At 42.7% G+C, this 18,279-nt stretch overlaps 1 protein-coding gene across 5 annotated transcripts in view; it reads left to right on the top strand.

Annotated features, from left to right (window-relative positions):
• Positions 1-16,799, top strand: part of LOC111862957 — a 292,851-nt gene extending 276,052 nt beyond the window's left edge. For all 5 annotated transcript variants that reach the window (XM_023848845.2, XM_033750869.1, XM_033750870.1 and 2 more), the window contains 2 exons: positions 7,794-7,920; positions 14,806-16,799. In XM_023848845.2, coding sequence (XP_023704613.1) covers positions 7,794-7,920; positions 14,806-14,842 — 164 coding nt within the window. In that variant the 3' untranslated portion in view covers positions 14,843-16,799. The remainder of the gene's footprint in view (positions 1-7,793; positions 7,921-14,805) is intronic.
• Positions 16,800-18,279: the final 1,480 nt, after the last annotated feature.

Genomic DNA, 18,279 nt, shown 5'->3' with positions numbered 1-18,279 from the left:
CTAGCGACCGCGATATCCCTCGGTGACGTCACCGCGGAGGGGAGTGGCGGGGCGGGAACTCGCCTATTACCGTAGTAACGCGAGCGTTACGTTACCGCCACGTACCGCTGGGGAGGTAGGGGTCAACATGTCACAATACTATTCCATTGTGTAGTTTGTAGTCAGGAGGTGCTCGGCTATTGTAACTCAGTTTATTAATTAATAGACGAGTGATTATTACTTTTAATAGACCACGACACATGCCTCCTACATTCACAGGAATTCTCACATATAGGGACCAGCTTTATCTAGTGGGTCCAACTGAATAGGATGACACCTTTTTCTTTTTTTTTTCTTTTACTGTGGCGCTACAGCCCCAATTTGGGCCTAGGCCTACCTCCATGAAACCCTCCGTTTCACTTCGGTTTACTAGATCTTACACATTCGGTAGGACTGCTCGGGCGGGAGATCAGCTCGTTGCAAGGCCTCTACCTGTAGACAAACACAGAAAAACGCACACAAACATCCATGCCCTGAGTGGGATTCGAACCCACGATCCCGGCTTCCGAGCGAGCGAAGACAGTGCATGCCTTAGACCGCTCGGCTACCGTGACCGGCAGGATGACACCTAATGATGTGAAATTAATCCAGTTATGAAACGTGTATATTAAATATTTCCTAACTAATGAACAGTGTCCAACGTTACGTTCCTATAATGAAACATCCATTGTTAGTGACCGTTGGAGAATCATTCTTTCTGTATATTGTGGGACCTGAACGGCTGGTGGAGCAGTAACAGACAGAATGGCCGTTACTGAGCCCAGTCGCGTTGCATTAATATGAATACTGTGTTCCTCGAACAAACGCACAGGAATGCTGCTACTCGGTATGTTAGTTTCTCTGTGAAAGTAGACACCACATAGTTGAGCTAACCTCTCCGTCTGCTTTGCCTGAGAACTTTACGTCAAAGTACTTAGATGCAAGGACAAATATTTCTACACTTGTAGTAAATGCATATGACTGGATCTTGAAATTCTTCTTCTTCTTCCTCCTCCTCCTCCTCCTCCTGGTGCTTTGTAATTCGAAGCTGTTACGTCAATTTTTGAGCTGCCACCTCGATCGGCTAATTTCAATTTTGTTCACTAAGTGCTTTGGGGTTGTAGTTGCTTCAGTGAAATGTAATCATGTTGACCTTGTCCATCGTATATTGTTTTCCTAACAATTTGGTGAGCGGGGCATATGCACGGGAGAGCAAACGTGTACAAAAATTTAGCCGGGAAACCCTCATCTCAACTGACTCCTGTAGCGTCTTCAAGCTAACTCCTCGACACGGACCCCACGGTAAACAATTTCTTCTGTTGTCAAGAATGCGTGTTTATTGGCCCATTATCTAGCAATGGATATATGCGAACCACAAAGAAAATGCCTCTTGCGACGCTGGTTCTATTGTTGCATGCGCGTCCATGCCGAGTGTCACAAAGATCCGTTCTGTGATTCCTTTGTTATTGGGGGATACACACAAACAGCAGTGTGATCACATAAGCCTAATTTTATTTTTTAAAAATATGGGAAATAGGCTAAAAATGGGCATTGAAAGAACAAGGTGTGAGTGTATTGAATGGATTCATCTGGTTCACAACAAATGACAGTTTCAGGCTTTTGTGAACGCGTTAGTGCATGGGGAATCGCTTGACTAGCTTGGCGACTACCAGATTCTCTGGATTGAGTTACGGTTCCTCAGTCAGTTGGGACTGGTGCCACTGATCTGGTAATAACAGTAAAATGTTCGTCTGTAACCTCAAGCAGGGAGTATCGCCAAGTTCAAGACGTGCATATCCTACTGAACGCGAGTGGACAAGTGAACTTCAATGGAGCCTAAGTTACGAATGCGGATAGAATGTGATATATAAATACGAGTAGCTCTGTCGATATAGCAGCCGATCTGAGGGCTAGATGAAATTGGGGTTCGGTTCCCGGCAGGGACGACACACTTTGTTCTTCACCTCCACTTCCAGACTGAGACTGGTGCTCTCCCTCCTTCCTATCCATCCGGAACCGGAAGCTCTGTCCCCGGGCATAATGCGGCTGGGGGAATGTTGTTATTGGAGAGGGTGGGTTTCCCCATGCACTTAGACCAGATATTGGTCCATTGTGCATCCCCCTGTGATAGTCTACCAGTCTCTATACCCTTCCGGTACTGGTGCGTACCATCAGTCCCGACTCAGCCAGCGAGTTCGGCCTCTACTGGCTCAGCGGTATCTCGATGCTTCCCCCATCTACCAGAGGCGTTAGAGACTACTGTTGGGCGGGAAATGTCCTGAATTTGGCTCAGAGGTCCCCTTGAAACATTAGGTTCTTTTAAAGCTACGACACGGGACTCACTGCTTAAAGTCCCTCCCGGAGGACTTGTTCCCTGAATTTTTCCGCCCTTAAAAATTCCACGACCTCCGCCGGGTTTGAACCCGCGTACCTTGAGTCATGAGGTGGGAACGTTACCCCTAGACTACGGAGGCCGCTTCGGGGGATTGTAACTACTGTCGAGATTAAAAATGCTTAAGGGTATACCTCCACTCCCAGTGATGGCTGTCCTATCCTTGCATTTGGATGAAGCAGTGGGGATAACCGTGAAGAAAGCTCAGGATACAATGCAGAGCAGGAGCGCTAGGCGCTCTGCCACTTCATTCTCATTGACTAATTCAAATTCCATTCACAGTAAGGGTTTTGTTCAATCGAGTATACGTAGATATCAGAACGATCAGTTTTCATCACAGTTTGTATCACCTATTTGTGAGTACCATAATTCATCTGCTGAGTTGTGTCCATCTTTATGGGGCTGTAGTAGAAGTTCCGTGTCCTGTCGTATGCACCAGCCAGGCTAACAACACAACAGGATGTATCTATGGGGCAGCCAACATGGACGTTTCTTTCGTCCTTTCCTTCTTTCTTTCTTTCTTTCTTCTTTTAATACTAGAGCGCTGTTTCCCTCAACATGTAGAGCTTGCCCCATTTTCCCCTATCACCAGAGACCGGTATGATGTATGATAAAAAGAAAGTAAAATTATGTTTGTGTTTACTTACGTGGGGAAGTAGCTGTGTAGTTCACGCACTTCAACCTCGGCACTAGACGCAGATGAGCTGTCAACCTCACGCCCCTTCCTCTTACATCCTAGGAAGGAGCTCGCGATACGCTTTGGGTGGGAGACTTCATGGGTGCCAGAGTTGGTCTGGAAGCTGTGAGAAGAGAAATATGCTTTGCTGCTACCGGGTATCGACCCCTGGGTCCTCGTCATTCAGTCCGTAACCAAGTCATTGTACCGACGGAAATGTCTTGGTTCGTCGCAGTAACCGTTTCACGTACTTGCACTTATAACGCTTTTGTTATGGTTCATGATACGTAATCAGTTCTCTCGTATGAGGTTCCGTCAGTACTGGCAATGACAAAAAGAGGGCTCCGAGATGCAAAACGTTTTGGAAACTTCCTGAAGGAAGGAGTAAGTCTCGTTCAGAATGCACAGCTCAGAGAACTGAATGAGAAACTTCCAAAATGGACGCTCCACTTTAGGTGTCAACATGATCATATCATCTCTCTCATTTAGATTCATCAGTAGAAAGAAGACCAATAACCTGAAGACGGGAGTAGAACCAACTCCCAAAACATCACGCGTTTCAGCTATAATCAGACAATGTACAGAGCCCATCAGAATACAAATGTGATCGAACTGCCGGAAGGGCACGTATTGCAGTGCTGTCAATATGCAGGCGGAGATGCACCACACCGTGGCTTACGGCACTCATGTGTTGCCCTTGAAGTTGCATTCCTCAGTGGACACTTAAGCGGCTGCTCTCCAAGGTGTGTCCTGCAGCAGACAGTTGCAAGAGAGGGAACGTCTCGGCACAAGAGATGTTTGTTAATGTTCCTAGTGCGACTGTGTACAGGAGGATGAAGGGACTGAGCAGTACAATCCAGTGATATGCGAAACCTCAGGATATACTCAGTCCTGAACCTAACCTGCTCCCTCGCTTAGAATGGTGCTCCTAGCTTCAGCCTGTTTCAGACACAGTTCTTGGGAGAATTTCCTCTACAGCCTATTCTCCTTATTTTGAAAAATAAAAGAAGGCTTATGAGGTTTATGAGATCACCTTTCCGTCTTTGTGTCTTTGTATCCCTTCCCTAACTTTTTCGTTGTCCATGTTGTCCGTGTCATATCAAAGGAAATTAGGCGACTAGTTCTGCCCATAACTTGATGTTTACGTAAAGGAGATGGAGCAGCGAACCAATACAGAAAATTATAAATCCAGCAGCTTGGATCTAACAGTGTTCGGGAATTGTCCTTCTCAAGTCTCAGTCTTGACATCGACTCTCCTGTTTTTCCAGGTTTCTCTCTCTGCGCACATGCTGGGGTAGTACCTTGAATTATGTCAGATCGCTTCCTTCCACATGGTTTGTAGTTCGCTTTCACTGTTCTGCCAGTCAACACTGTACGCCTCTAATTAAATAAACTGTCAATAAATAAATATATAATAAAGAGCTACTCAGATATTTATTCACTTAGTTTTGTTAATGAGATTATATCCAGAAAGGTGAGATGGGCAGGACGTGTAGCGGGTAAAGAAGAAAATATTGATAGGAAAATCTCCAGAGAAGAGAAGATAATATCGGAGAATGTGGTGCAGGTGGAAACATGATACCAGTTATCAATAGTGCTATACATTTGTTGGTGAGGAACTCAGTCCAAACCTCGTTCGGGTTACTGGCTGTGTACGCCAAGGATTTTCAGCGCTTTCCTTAACCTCTTTAGACGTGTTCTGAGAAAATATACATAACAGCTGGTTGCAGCACCCTTCCTTACATATTGTCACCTTATCACCAGTACTCATCGTCTTCCGATAATTGCATTCGATGTTGTGTATCATCTGCAGCTTAACGGCTCTGTTCAATCAGCGGAAGATTTTTTTATTTAAAAAAACATTCATGCATATACAAAAATGGCATAGGCAATGCCATCCGGCCCTTCAGCAGTAGTGTCATCTCGTGGGCAGCCTGGAAATAATTTGATCATGCCTCTTATGAATCAGTCGCTTGAAGAGCAGATGAAGGAAGTGGTCTGAACTGGCTGAGAATGGGGTCCATATCTGACACCAGATATTCAGGAATTGCTTCATTACCTAAAGAACTGCGTGTATGCACTTCTGAAGTGAGACTCAGTTCTGTAGAGTTCATATCTTCCCGTGGTGGTCTCAATGTTCGTGGATGGAGTCACTTCAGGAACTAGTCAGTTTCAAGGTAGTTTCGCAACCAAAGTCATTAACTTCTTCGCTTGGAAATAATTCATACACTGTTCGCAACAGACCTTACTGCTTTGCCTTTTGTCTGGTTTGTTCAATGACGTTGATTTGGCTGCATAGGTTAGCTGTCCTGATATTAGTTTATGTGGGCATGAAATAATATCATGTTACAACTGTTATAACTAATCAGCATTGAAGTGAGAAATAAAACGATATAACATTTTCAGAAATTTTATTACCTGGGCTCCGACAGCTATAAAAAATCTTGAACAGAAGCTGCCGAACATACCTGCGTGTGGAAAGAACCCAAAAAATAAAACCGAAAGGCTACACAGATTAAATACATAACAGTGGGTTTGAAGGACGGCTGGTACGTAAGACTGACAACCTCACCGCCATCTGTGAGCCGATTGTCTAGAAAATGTGGGAGCCTCAACATCTCACAACCTTATGGACCTCGACGGCCTGTTACAGGGATACCTTTCACCTTTTTACGCAGTAGCGTAGTGGTTGAGGGGCTATGCTACAAGCCGGAAGGTCGCGGGTTCAAGTCCCGTTGAGGTCATTGGATTTTTTCAGTTGACCTAGTCCTTCCAACCGCACTAGGCCCTGGGGTTTACTCAGCCTCTAACAGAAATGAGTACCAGGAATTAATGAAATAATTTTCCTGGGGAGTAAAGCGTGGCCGGCGCGTAAGGCTGACAGCCTTACCGCCATCTTTGAGCCGATTGTAGATAGTGTGGGAGCCTCAACGTCTCACAACTCTATGGGCCTTCACAGCCTGGTACAGGGATACCTTTACTTTTTTTTTTACTTTTTTACAGTAGCTCCTTTGCTTATGTATGGGGCGGAAAACTGGGCTCTGAGTGGAGCGGAAAGAAGGGAAAGTGAAAGAGCAGAAATGAGTTCTTAAAGGCGTGCCTGTGGATGTACACTTGCCGGCCATGTACACAATGCAATGCGCAGTGAATTACAAACACGTGCTTCAGTATAAAGAATCCAGGACTACAGAAACAGGTGACATAATCACATCTTAAGAATGTGCTCTCCAAGGCTGACCCAGAAAGTTAAGATTTAGCAACCAGACGGACGAAGAAATGTTGGACGACCGTGAGGACGATGGAAGGATAGTGGTCGAGATGGTAGAGGCTAATAAAAGCCTACGTTGAAGTAGGTGATTATTATGATGAAGAACTGGCAACAGGTACAGCAGCAGAAGCAGAAGCTTCTGAGGCACACGTTTTGAACGTTTTCATTTTTGAGATGTTTATCCATCTTATTTCTGTAGGCATTTCCTGTCTGTCCGTCCAGCCTATATACCCAATATAACCTCGAGATCAATACGCAAATGTTGCTGTGTGGACTGTGCTAGTCACAGCTAGTCACAAAGTTTCTTTCGTACACACGCTTATGGCTCATCTTAGCCAAATGTTGATCAGTCATGTAGCTGTGTGGAAACAGCTCCATTTCAAAGAAGATGCGCTGCAAATTCTCGTGGAAATGAGCCTAATTTCCCACATTACAAATAGTAACTGTACAATCTTGTAATACACCTTTAAAGCTTATATTTACAATTTGTATTTAAGCCTGTTTCCAATTTATTTATATCTAAATTACAGAAACAGTATTCCTCATTTCGTTCACAATTTACAACATTGTTCTTTTTAACCACCTGGCAGAAACCCAGATCTGTAGCTTAAATAGGTTTTCACAAGGTTGTGCTACAGTCTTAAGAACAAACTAGTCTCTGTGTTTGAAGAGAATTGTAGTATTTGTTACTACGCATCTATATATACACATAAACGTGGAGCCCAGAGAGGCCTGTGTACATAGGCTTGTGTATGATTCTCTAAACATTTGTAGCAGGTTGATTCATTATTCAAATATTTTGCTGAATTTTGTTCATTGTCTGGGGTAAATCTGATATACACAACGTTTCGGAAAATGGGTCCTTTTCTGCCATCGGATGCTTAGTGGATACTTGGGCCGCGCCATAGCTCAAGCAGTTAGTCTCTAGCTTCCCACCGCGGCGGCCCGGGTTCGATCCTGGGTCAGGTCAAGCGGGATTTGTGGTGGACAAAGTGGCGCTGGGGCAGGTTTTCTCCGAGTACTTCGGTTTCCCCTGCCAATCCTCATTCCACCAATTGCTCCACAATCACCCTCACCTATCATCTAGGGCTGGTACAATAGGCCAGAAGTGGCCGCAGTATAAGGGACTTAGTCCTACCCCACTAGGAATAAAAAAATAGTTGATCCTTCCCCTTAGAAAGATCTGGTCTTGGTCACTAGATTTAGTCTCTCTCTTTCGTAAACTGCTCAGCTAACTGGGTTCTTGCTTTCCTTTTATCCGATGACCGAAAGTGATCCAGTTTCCGAAAAGTTGTGTGTCCCATGTGCCGAGTGTAGGGGCGTGTAGTGTCTGAGAGTTTCATTTGATACGAACTATAGTGATACAATAATAGATGAATTAAAATTAAACTTTTTTTGAACAGCCGTTGGTCAGTTTCCAGTCTTAACATTTTTTGCAGGGGACGAGATTCTGGCAGTGAATGGGGAGGCCCTTCAAGGGATGTCGCATGCTGAAGCCATCGCAGCTTTCAAGCGTATCCGCTCCGGGCCAGTGGCGCTGCGTCTGGCAAGGAGACACGTGCTCAGGTAAGCCCCAAACATTACCCTGTTATTCTGTTACTTCATGCTTCGTGTAATGCATGTGGGCTATTAAAATGGAAAAAAAATATCTTGAGCCTGCATGCTGACTATATTTGTACTGAAGTCCGGGGTTCGCTTCTCAGCAGAAGTCGAAGGTTACTATGATTGTCGCGTCCGTAATGGTTCCCAAGATTACCCAGACTCATATCCGGGGGATTTGGGTTGGAGATTGAAGTTAACTACCCATCTGCATTTACTGCTGAAGTTAATAATGTTTTGAGCTTTACTTCCAAGGCAATTTGTGCGTTCATGGCTTGGTTTTTAGACACGGAAACACTTTGCCTCCCATTTTAAAATATCGCGGGGTATGTAGTTTTGATTCTGACAGCGTCGTTAAATAACCAACTCAAGAGAAATGTCTACTAATACAAACATTTAGAGAGATTTTGCTGTTCAAATTTACTTGTTTTGCGACTCGTACAGAATTGCAGTTTGCGGTAAGGCATCGCTTGTGCTATGGTTGATACAGTCTTGGGATTCTCAACGGCAGTATTTCAGTTGCGGAAGGCTGGTGACATCAACGGGACTGAGTATATCATCACGAGCGATGGCTAGGCTTGCTGTCCGAGATTAAATTTTAGAACTGACATAGCTCAGTCCATATTGGCTTGGAGCTGGACTCTATTGTTAGGACTTAAGCCGATCACAGTGGCCGCGCGGTATAAGGCATGGACATAAACAAATAATAAGTATAATTATAAAAAACTTTTTCGAACACTTTAGATGAAAAAGTCCAACAGTGATGTTCCTTTAGCAGACGCATTCATTGGTTGCGATGATTCACCTAATTAGCAGTTCGGATAATCGGCATTATCGTGGTGTATATTATATTATATAATTCAACATCGAAATCCTCCAGCGCTTTCAATCCAAGGCTCTCCGATCTATTCTGAACGCACCTTGGTGTATAAACAACAACAGGATCCATGAAGATCTGAATATAGTGCTCAGTGAAATAACAAAATGGAAAAAAATACTTAAGAAAATTAGGAAACGACACAAATGCACTAGCAGTGAATCTACGAGACAATAGCGAAATTANCAATAAGTACTGGCTCGAGAATGAGTTATACCCAGTGGTGTATCTCACATACACTTTATTGTGTTCATTTACGTATCATTTTCATTCTTGTATTTTGGACACAGAGATATTGGGTTTTCGGACTTTATCCATCGTCCTGGTCTTTAAGATAACTAAGAAAAACACGACGTTTCGGAAACTGGATCTGTTTCCGTCCTCAGGTGAAGGAAAACACCTATTCTGTTGGGTCCCTTAGAAAGAGCTAGCCTCAATCACTGGACTCTGTGATCCAGTTTCCGAAACGTCGTGTTTTTCTTAGTTATCTTAATGACCAGGACGATGGATAAAGTCCGAAAACCCAATATCTCTGTGTCCAAAATACAAGAATGAAAATGATACGTAAATGAACACAATAAAGTGTATGTGAGATACACCACTGGGTATAACTCATTCTCGAGCCAGTACTTATTGAAGATATATATTTATTGCAGATTCTGCAGATTGTACATAATAATTGTCTGAAAATTATATTGCATCATTCCCTTAGAGGGGATGAGGAATATTGCGTTAAAATTAAATCATAGCCGAGATTCAAACCATTCATCTCCCAAATGCAACTGGAGAGTTTCACTGCCGCTCGGTTTCGGCCTGCAGAGCCCGAACTGAGCGAGAGGAGTCGCGCTGTGGAATGTGGCACCTGCTTTGCTGTAGCTTTCATCTCATGAAAACGGAACGAACTGTGGCCAATTAATCACGTTTTGTTCTCTTCCATCCAACATTCGTCTCTCTCGTGATAAGAACGAAGCAGACTGCGACCTGTCTGTAGAAACCGTACGTCATGCAGTGTTGAAACTGGATTAAATACGAGATACCGTGTTATTACAACAGCGACTGACAGAAACATCAGCATTGTGATTCCTTCTGAGCAACAAGTGCTAAACGAGCAGGTCCACGAATGTTCTGTTGCTAATTAACTGAACTTGTCTTTGTTCATTCTGTTCCACGTTTTGTGACGGCTGATGGTCGCGATCATATCTAAGCAAAATCAAAACTCGGATTGAGAGTGCAATAGAGAATGTTACAAGATGGTCTACTTGTATACGCTTTGTACTCTTTTATTCAGCTTTCTAAGATTAGACCCATTTTGAAATAATTGTGAAACAAGAAGTTCTGGGAAGAACTGATCGCCTACTTCCCTTTGATACGACTCGGACCGCACAGAAAACGTCTACAACAATTCGTTGTTGCCGCGAGAACATTTTTATCAAGCTGTTACTTAGAGGTTTACGCAGATAGATCCACAGACACACACGTCCAACAGTTCTTCTATACTGGCGTATGTTCATTGTCGCGGGAACGTGTTTACCCAGCCGTTGCCTAGCAACAGAAGGAAGGATACATTTTACCGAGTGTTTGCTTAGCAACGAAAGCGGCATACGCATACAGACACACTAACTGATACGAGGGATTTACGAAATACGCCGTTGAGATGGACTTAGTTACCATACCAAGTTTTGTATAGACTGGCTCAGGCATAACAAGGGGGATTCACAGACACGCAGCCTTTCCGCAGGTACCCAGTTCTAAACCAGGCGTCAGAACGGCTTTATTGACCGACACTCCACACGGTATTCCAGATCCCCACCCCCAGATGTAGGAACAGCAGCGTTAAGTAACCCCCGCTCGAACACTGGAATCCTGAGTTCGAATCCCATTCGTGGCATGGATGTCTGTGTGCGTTTGTTCTGTGTTTGTGTAGCTCTGTGTGTAGTCGCGTCCTCGCGGCGACCTGATCCCCCGTCCAAGGAACTTTACCAACTGCATATAAATTAAGAAACTGAAGAAGGGCCTAGGTACGCAAGGGCTGCAGAGCCGTAGATAGGTTCAGAGGCTGATTACATTAGGGTGTCTTGAGTGAAAGTCATCACGAAAACTGAACAGAAATGTTAATTATTCAAATCTGGCTATTTCTCGCGTTTTCTTCATGAGTCGGCGCTGAAAGCCGCCCACTGTTGCCCATTTGGATGTGTATATCTGGGCAGATTTGTGCAGTGGTAACACTTCGGGCATGCGGTTCGCAGGCACTTGGTTCGACACTCGATCGAACTGGGTGATAAGTGAGTCTGGTTTTATTTTTTCCCCAATCCTCACAGACGAATATGGAAATAAGCCAAGACATTCTCTTACCAAATATGTACTGGCCCGTTCATGGTAATTCTTTGGTAAGCGTAGATGTAAATTTTAACTTTTTACAGTGGCTGAAATGTTTTCGTATAAGAGCAGAGACACTAATGACAGAAACTGTAGCTCAGTTAGTGGGCAGGCAGTGAGTGTGTTGAGAGGCAGTTAATATTTTCTAGTGTATTCGGTTGAACTATTTGCGTACGTTGTATTGTCTCGTGTCCGGGGTTCCATGACGGATAATAATTGGTTCTCGATTGGATGATTCGATTTATTGGCACTTTTTTACAATTACGCTTAATTGTGACAGCTCATAATCAATGACTAAGACTCGCTCCATTCCTTACTGGACTACGAGTGTCTTCCCTTCCACTGTGACTGACTTGGTTCTGTTTTACGAATCGGTCACTTCAGCTTCCGTTGTTCGCTGGTTAGCCCTCCAAAGATATTCAACTACTGAATTCTCTTACGACTAAATCATCGAACTCACGTGAACTGAACTCTTTTATAAGTTCGTGGTGAACGTAATATAAGTCACCATATCTTACAGTTCCTCTGTTATTCTGTTTGTATCTGTTGTCGCAGAAATGTGTGTTAGCGATCTGTTGGCTAGCACTGGACTATTCCGGCTTGTTGTCACGGAAACCTGCGTTAGCGAGCCGTTGGCTAGCACTGGAATATTCCCGCTTGTCACGGAAACGTATGTTTGCATAGCCGTTGGATAGCAATGAACTTTTCCGGCTGTCAGGCGTCATGTCACAATATGGATATTTCTCGATTTGTGCAATAGTACGTGATATTCCAAGGTCAGTGATGCAGGGTTAAATCGCATGATTGGAACAACCGTCCAGGGCCTTACATACAGTTCCTGGGCACACCAGAGCAATCAAGATGTGGAGGCCACTATCACTAACAACAATTTTAGACTATAAAAATTCTTTCTTTAATTTGTTCTTATAATATCTGGATACATAAACCAGTTATTTTTATTTTAGAAAAACAATTAGCGTATTAAAATCTGCGGGATCAGTTTCTGTTTTCAGAGGCCCCGGAGCGCTCGTGCCCCCTCCGCGCCTCTCTCGAATGGCCAGCAAACAGTTCGCATTAAAGCGAGCACTCTTAATTGAAATCGGGTTGCATTACTTGATTGCTTTAAAATGAATTCGCATTTTTTCAACTTTTATATATCGCGGAATACCTGCGACTTGTATTGACACATGTTATACATAATTTGAAATTATGAGACAGGATATGCATGCAGACCTACTTTAATATTATAGTGTTATAATATTTACTTTCAGAATCACTGGGGTTCTGAACTTTGTCCATCTTCCAGTATTCTAGAGAACGTTTCGGAAACTGGATGCGCTTCCGTCCTCAGGTGATGGAGGGAAGACACTATTCAGCTGGGTCCCTTAGAAAAATCCAGTAATTCCGAATGTTATACACCATCGTCAGAACCCCTTTTTCTTTCCCCCTTGGCACTACAGCCCCAGTGGGCCTAGGCCTACCTCCAAGAACTCCGTTCACTTCGGTTTTTCTATATCTTACACATACGGTAGGACTCCTTGGGCGGGTGATCAGTTCGTCGCAAGGCCTCTACCTGTACAGAAACACAGAAAAACGCAAACAAACATCCATGCCATGAGTGGGATTCGAACCCACGATCCCGGCTTCCGAGCGAGCGAAGACAGTGCATAACCCTTTAGAACCCATATTTATCCTGTTCTGAGTCTAATAGAACGTATGAGGTGAGAAACATGGAAATTTCTGCATCGATGAAGTGTCCTCTGCGTACATGGCAACTTCTTTAGTGTCATCGCCTTCAGAGAAATGCCTTCTGTAGATGATTTATGTATTTCTACATGACCATGTTAGGTGGGCACCTTGTCACCACGGCTTGACGCGTCCTCAGGTTGCGGCTGGAGAAGGCGCCCTCCATGTATGGAAGGAAGCTGCGAATATATTGAATAAGCAGTCGCGGACAGCCGACAAGGGGTGGTCCTCCAGTTTTTTGGGTTGGGCGTTTAGTGAGAACAGGGTGCTGAAAATATTTGGACAGAAGAGGGATGAAGTGACAGGAGGTTGGAGAAAACTGAATAATGAGGAGCTTCATAACTTGGACTCTTCTTCAAGTATAATTAGAATGATCAAGTCAAAGAGGATGAGGTGGGCAGAGCATGTAGCACGAATGGGGGGAAGCGGGATGCATATAGGATATTGGTGGGAAATGAGATGGAAAGAGAGCACTGCTAAGACGAAGATGTAGGTGGGTGGACAATATTAAAATGAATCTTAGAGAGATAGAATCGGATGGTATGGATTGGATTGATCTGGCTCAGAATAGGGACCAGTGAGCGCTCTTTTGAACGTGGTAATGAACCTTAGGGTTCTATAAAATGCTGAGAAGTTCTTGAGTGGCTGCACACTTGGCGGCTTCTCAAGAAGAGCTCAGCTCCGCGAGTGAGTGTTTTCTACATGCAACAAATGAACCTCTAAAAATCGCCGGTGCAGCAGTTGTACTAATGAATTATCTCGATCTGTGTTACTTCACTGCCTCAACACAGCTCTCCGTAACATGCTGAACTTGACCCGATTTATCCTATCATCACAGATTGGTGTAAGGAGCCAAAATAAGAACGTTTATCCTGGGTGCAGTTCAGCATAATTATATAAAGCCATATAATGGAACGGCACTAGACGCGAGTGAATGGTTAGTTTCACGCTCTGGCCTCTTTACCCACAAATAAGGAGCCCCACATACCAGTGGGATAGGATCCAGTGTAAGTGCCACAGCCTTTCTGGAGACTATGGAGAAACTAAATTTCTTGCCTTGCAATTAATCGAACAACGATTCCTCAGTCATCCAGCCTGTAACCTAGTCTGTATACTGTCTGACTAAATTTACTGATAACACACAACAAGAACTTCGTTCCACCCACCCCTCTCCATCTGTGTCTAAGCACATATTTATGTTGCTTTGTCAGGTTAGTCCTTGGTGCTCAAGTAGAGATAGTTGACGAAATGTGGACACTTAATTAAAGCTGACTGCCCGATAATATTTCATCACATAAAGCCATAGCGTAGTTGGTTGAGACGCTATGCTACAAGCCAGAATGTCCTGGGTTCAACTCAGTGAGGCCAATGGATTTTTTTTTTCAATTTACCTAATCCTTCCAGCTGCACTATGGCCCTGGGGTCGACTCAGCTTCTAACAGAAATGAGTACCAGGGATATTCTTGGAGGCAAAGGGCGGCCAGTGCGTAAGGCTGACAACCTCACCGCCAACTGTGAGCCGACTGTCTAGAAAATGTAGGATCCTCAACATTTCACAACCCTATGGGCCACCACAGCCTGTTACAGGGATACCTTTACTTTTTTTACTTTACTTTTTATTATAAACTCATTGGACGCTATATAGTATATAAGTATGTGTTCATACAGAGACATTAAGTAACAGCAAAGTCAACTAGCAAGGAATGTGAGCCTGTGTGATATTTGGGTTTTCTAATTATGATTAAGTAACAGCAAAGTCATCTAGCAAGGAATGTGAGCCTGTGTGATATTTGGTTTTTCTAATTATGATGATCCTGCCATTTATTAAATGTTCTTTTCTGTTCCCATTCCAGACAACCGAGACTGAAGCCGTCCGAGAGTATGGAGTAGAAAGACATCTTGGAAAGACCAGCGTAGTGGCAGAGTGGTACAAGCAGAGAACGTGCTTCCTGGTGTCTGAGTAACACAGCAGTATAGTGTAGAGTCCGTTGAATCCGGTTGAGTTCTCTGTCGAGACAATCTAAAGTGAACTCCTCCTCAAGTAGTGTACATTAACAGTCATTCTAGTCCTAGCCAGTGCTTAATTTGTGATGGACTTATGCGTAATAGTCAAATGGGTTATGTCACTGTGTATGGAATAATGTTCTTTTGTTAAAATTACCCGTTTGGCAATGTGACGTGAACGCACAATGCAGCTGGTAAGAAAGACAGCCATTGGACTCTGTTTTGAGCCAATTCGATTGAATTCTCATCTACATAATCTGTAGGCCTATCTGTAAAATTGATCTCAATGTTGCCCTATCATCTCCTAAGTATTACAAACAATCGCTTTCCAAATTGTTTCCCTATCAGCATTCTGTGAGAATTTATGATTTCCCTTGTCCGATATATAGCTACAGAAAAACATCATGAAGTTTTCATTATGTAATACTCCAGGTTTCCCATTCACGCCATCATGTTAACGTCCAAATATTTTTCGCAGCACCCCGTTTTCAGGTATTTGCAATTTATTTTCTTCCATAAAAATAATATTTCATAACCATGAAAAATGGGTGCGAAATGTAAACAAAAAGTCATCTAGTGTCTCATGAAGAAAACTTGGTTACTAAAATAAATTGAATTGATTAATGATAACAACAACAACAACAATAATAATAATAACAACAATAATTTCAAAATTTTAATTTTCTCGTAATCTGATCATAAAGTATAATTTCGTTAATGTTATTAAATATTTAGATTTTTGAAGATTCTTTGCTTATTTTTACCTATTTGTTATATTGTTACTGTGTCGCAGATAAGTTCCTGCTGTTAAAATCATCTCTTAATATGTTCCAATGAGATGGGCATTTTACGATGACGTATTTGACTGTATGTGAACAATAGCGGAAAATGGTTAGTTAACTCTGAGAAGATACATCATGACAAATAGATCACTTTCATATTAAGTTGAGTTGGTTGTGCTCTTGATAATAGGCATAGAATGTTACTTATCTTGAAGAATTATATCTTTGTGGGATATAACGCCTTGTAGCCCAGTGAAAGTCAACTGATTATTCCAAGGAACACTGCTTGAATTTCACTGGGCTACACTGCAGTATATCCCACAAGGCAGAACACTTCATGACCGCCATTGTGAGGATCTGAAAAGCTACATATCTTGGTTTTATGACTTAATTCAATATGTAACTTGCTGTTGCTGACATTAATATCCTGCAATTGTTAACTCGTGTAACTCAGTATCTGCGTTTCCTTGCCTTCTCTCTAAAATCCTGTTGAGAGTGGCACATAAAACAGATCTCATGTCCAGAGACTCTTCTTGTCTTGAGGAAACATTCCGAGCGCGAAGTTGACTGGAAGGTTGCAGCTTCAGAGGGGACAAACGTATGAAGAAGTTGTCAGTATGTATACGCTGTATGTTATAAGTAATATAAATGCTGACATGGCATTAGACAGCAGAAGAACTGAGGCTTGATTCTTGGTAGGGACAAGACATCCAGACTAATTCTGGGGCCCATGCTGCCTCCTATGCAAAGCGTACAGGAAGAGGTGCGACCACGAAATCACAAGTTAAGCAGTGGTCCTAAAACAGTCAACGGAATGAAGCATCTGATAGTGAACTGGTTTAGCAGACAAATAAAGGTCCAATGACACAGTTATCTGTATGCATTGTTGTGTAGAGTAGTAGCTAATATCTCATAAATATGACTGTAGCAATTTGTGTTTAGTGTTCTATGCAGTAGTATCAATTGTTTGTGTTTTGTAACTTATACGTAGCATTACAGACATGTGAATCTGTTTGTGTTATGTACAGTATCATTGTGCAATATTAAATGTTCATCAGTCATATGCGATTATTATTATTTTATCATCATCATCATCATCACCTTTGTTGTCGGCATTAATACACATATTACTGTTATGGACTACACCTAGATGAACAAGATGCATTGGACGCCCAAAGTTATCAGTGTGCTTAAAGGAACAGCCATTTCACAGAGGAATGGAAAGCCAAACGTATATGACTACTACTACTACTACTACTACTACTACTACTACTACTACTACTACTACTGCTGCTGCTGCTGCTGCTGCTGCTGCTGCTGCTGCTGCTGCTGCTGCTGCTGCTACTACTACTACTACTACCACCACCACCACCACTACTACTACTACTAGTACAACAACTAAAACAACAACTACTACTACTAATAGTAGTAGTAGTAGTAGTAGTAGTACTGATAGTTTTAAGTCACTATTACACTCTTTAAATCTTAGTTTGAAATTTGATATTGGTAATATTGCTTACAAGAGGTAGAAAATTTATGGAAACTAATAAAGTGTATTTTCTTCCACACCTCTGCTAGTGATTCTCCAACTTTTGGTGTTTGCAAAACAATTGGGATGTTAATTTTATATATGTATGTCATACTGTAATCACATAGGGAACTCAAATCTATAATGAACATACGCCTACTTGTATATAATGTCATTTATTGTACGAAAATACAACATTATGATAAGAGAAAACGATGTTTTGTTACAGATATCAATTTAAAAGGGTTATACAAATGCAAAGTTTGTTTTATGTAATCTTTCTCTTTAATGCCTCATGGCGCACTTGGCAAAAGGTTTCGGTACACAGGTTGAGAACCGCTGGCCTGAACATACATACTCACATACATACATGTGCACATATTGGAGCGGCAGTTGCTGTAGTGTGAGGTAAGAGAAGTAGTTCTACTGGTAATATTCTTATAGAGTAGAAGGATCAAGTCAGGGAGGATGAAATGGGCAAGGCATGGGGAAGAAGAGGAATACATATATGATATTGGTGAGAAAGCCAGAAAGAAAGAGAACACTAGGAAGACCAAGACATACTTCTGTTAGCAATATTAAAATGGACCTCAGACAGATAGAATGGGATGGTATGGATTGGATTAATCAGACTCAGGGTAGGGACCAGTGGAGGGCTCTTCTGAACACGGTAACGAACCTTTGGGTTCCATAAATGCTGGGAAGTTCTTGAGTATCTGCACAATTGGCGGCTTCTCAGGAAGGGCTCGGCTGCATGAGTGAGTGAGGAAGGAAATTTCAATTTGTTCATGCAGTAACAGTCTTTTCCTGGTCGGAGAGAAGTCAGCACCATCTGGCGTCTCGCTCTATGAACTAGTGCCAGTAAGGTTGCAAAGGAAGAAGTGAAGCTGTCCGTACATCGACTCCCTCCCTATAGTCTGTGATAGATAACAACGTAGTTGAAACTAACACAAGCAATTGAAACAGACTGTATATGCTAAGTTTCCATACCGCAAACTGTTGAGATCCACCTA

The sequence above is a fragment of the Cryptotermes secundus genome, unplaced genomic scaffold (assembly GCF_002891405.2).
Source record: "Cryptotermes secundus unplaced genomic scaffold, Csec_1.0 scaffold856, whole genome shotgun sequence".
NCBI lineage: Eukaryota > Metazoa > Arthropoda > Insecta > Blattodea > Kalotermitidae > Cryptotermes > Cryptotermes secundus.
Note: the sequence above shows the minus strand (reverse complement) of the source record. Positions and strands in the feature narration are given on the sequence as shown.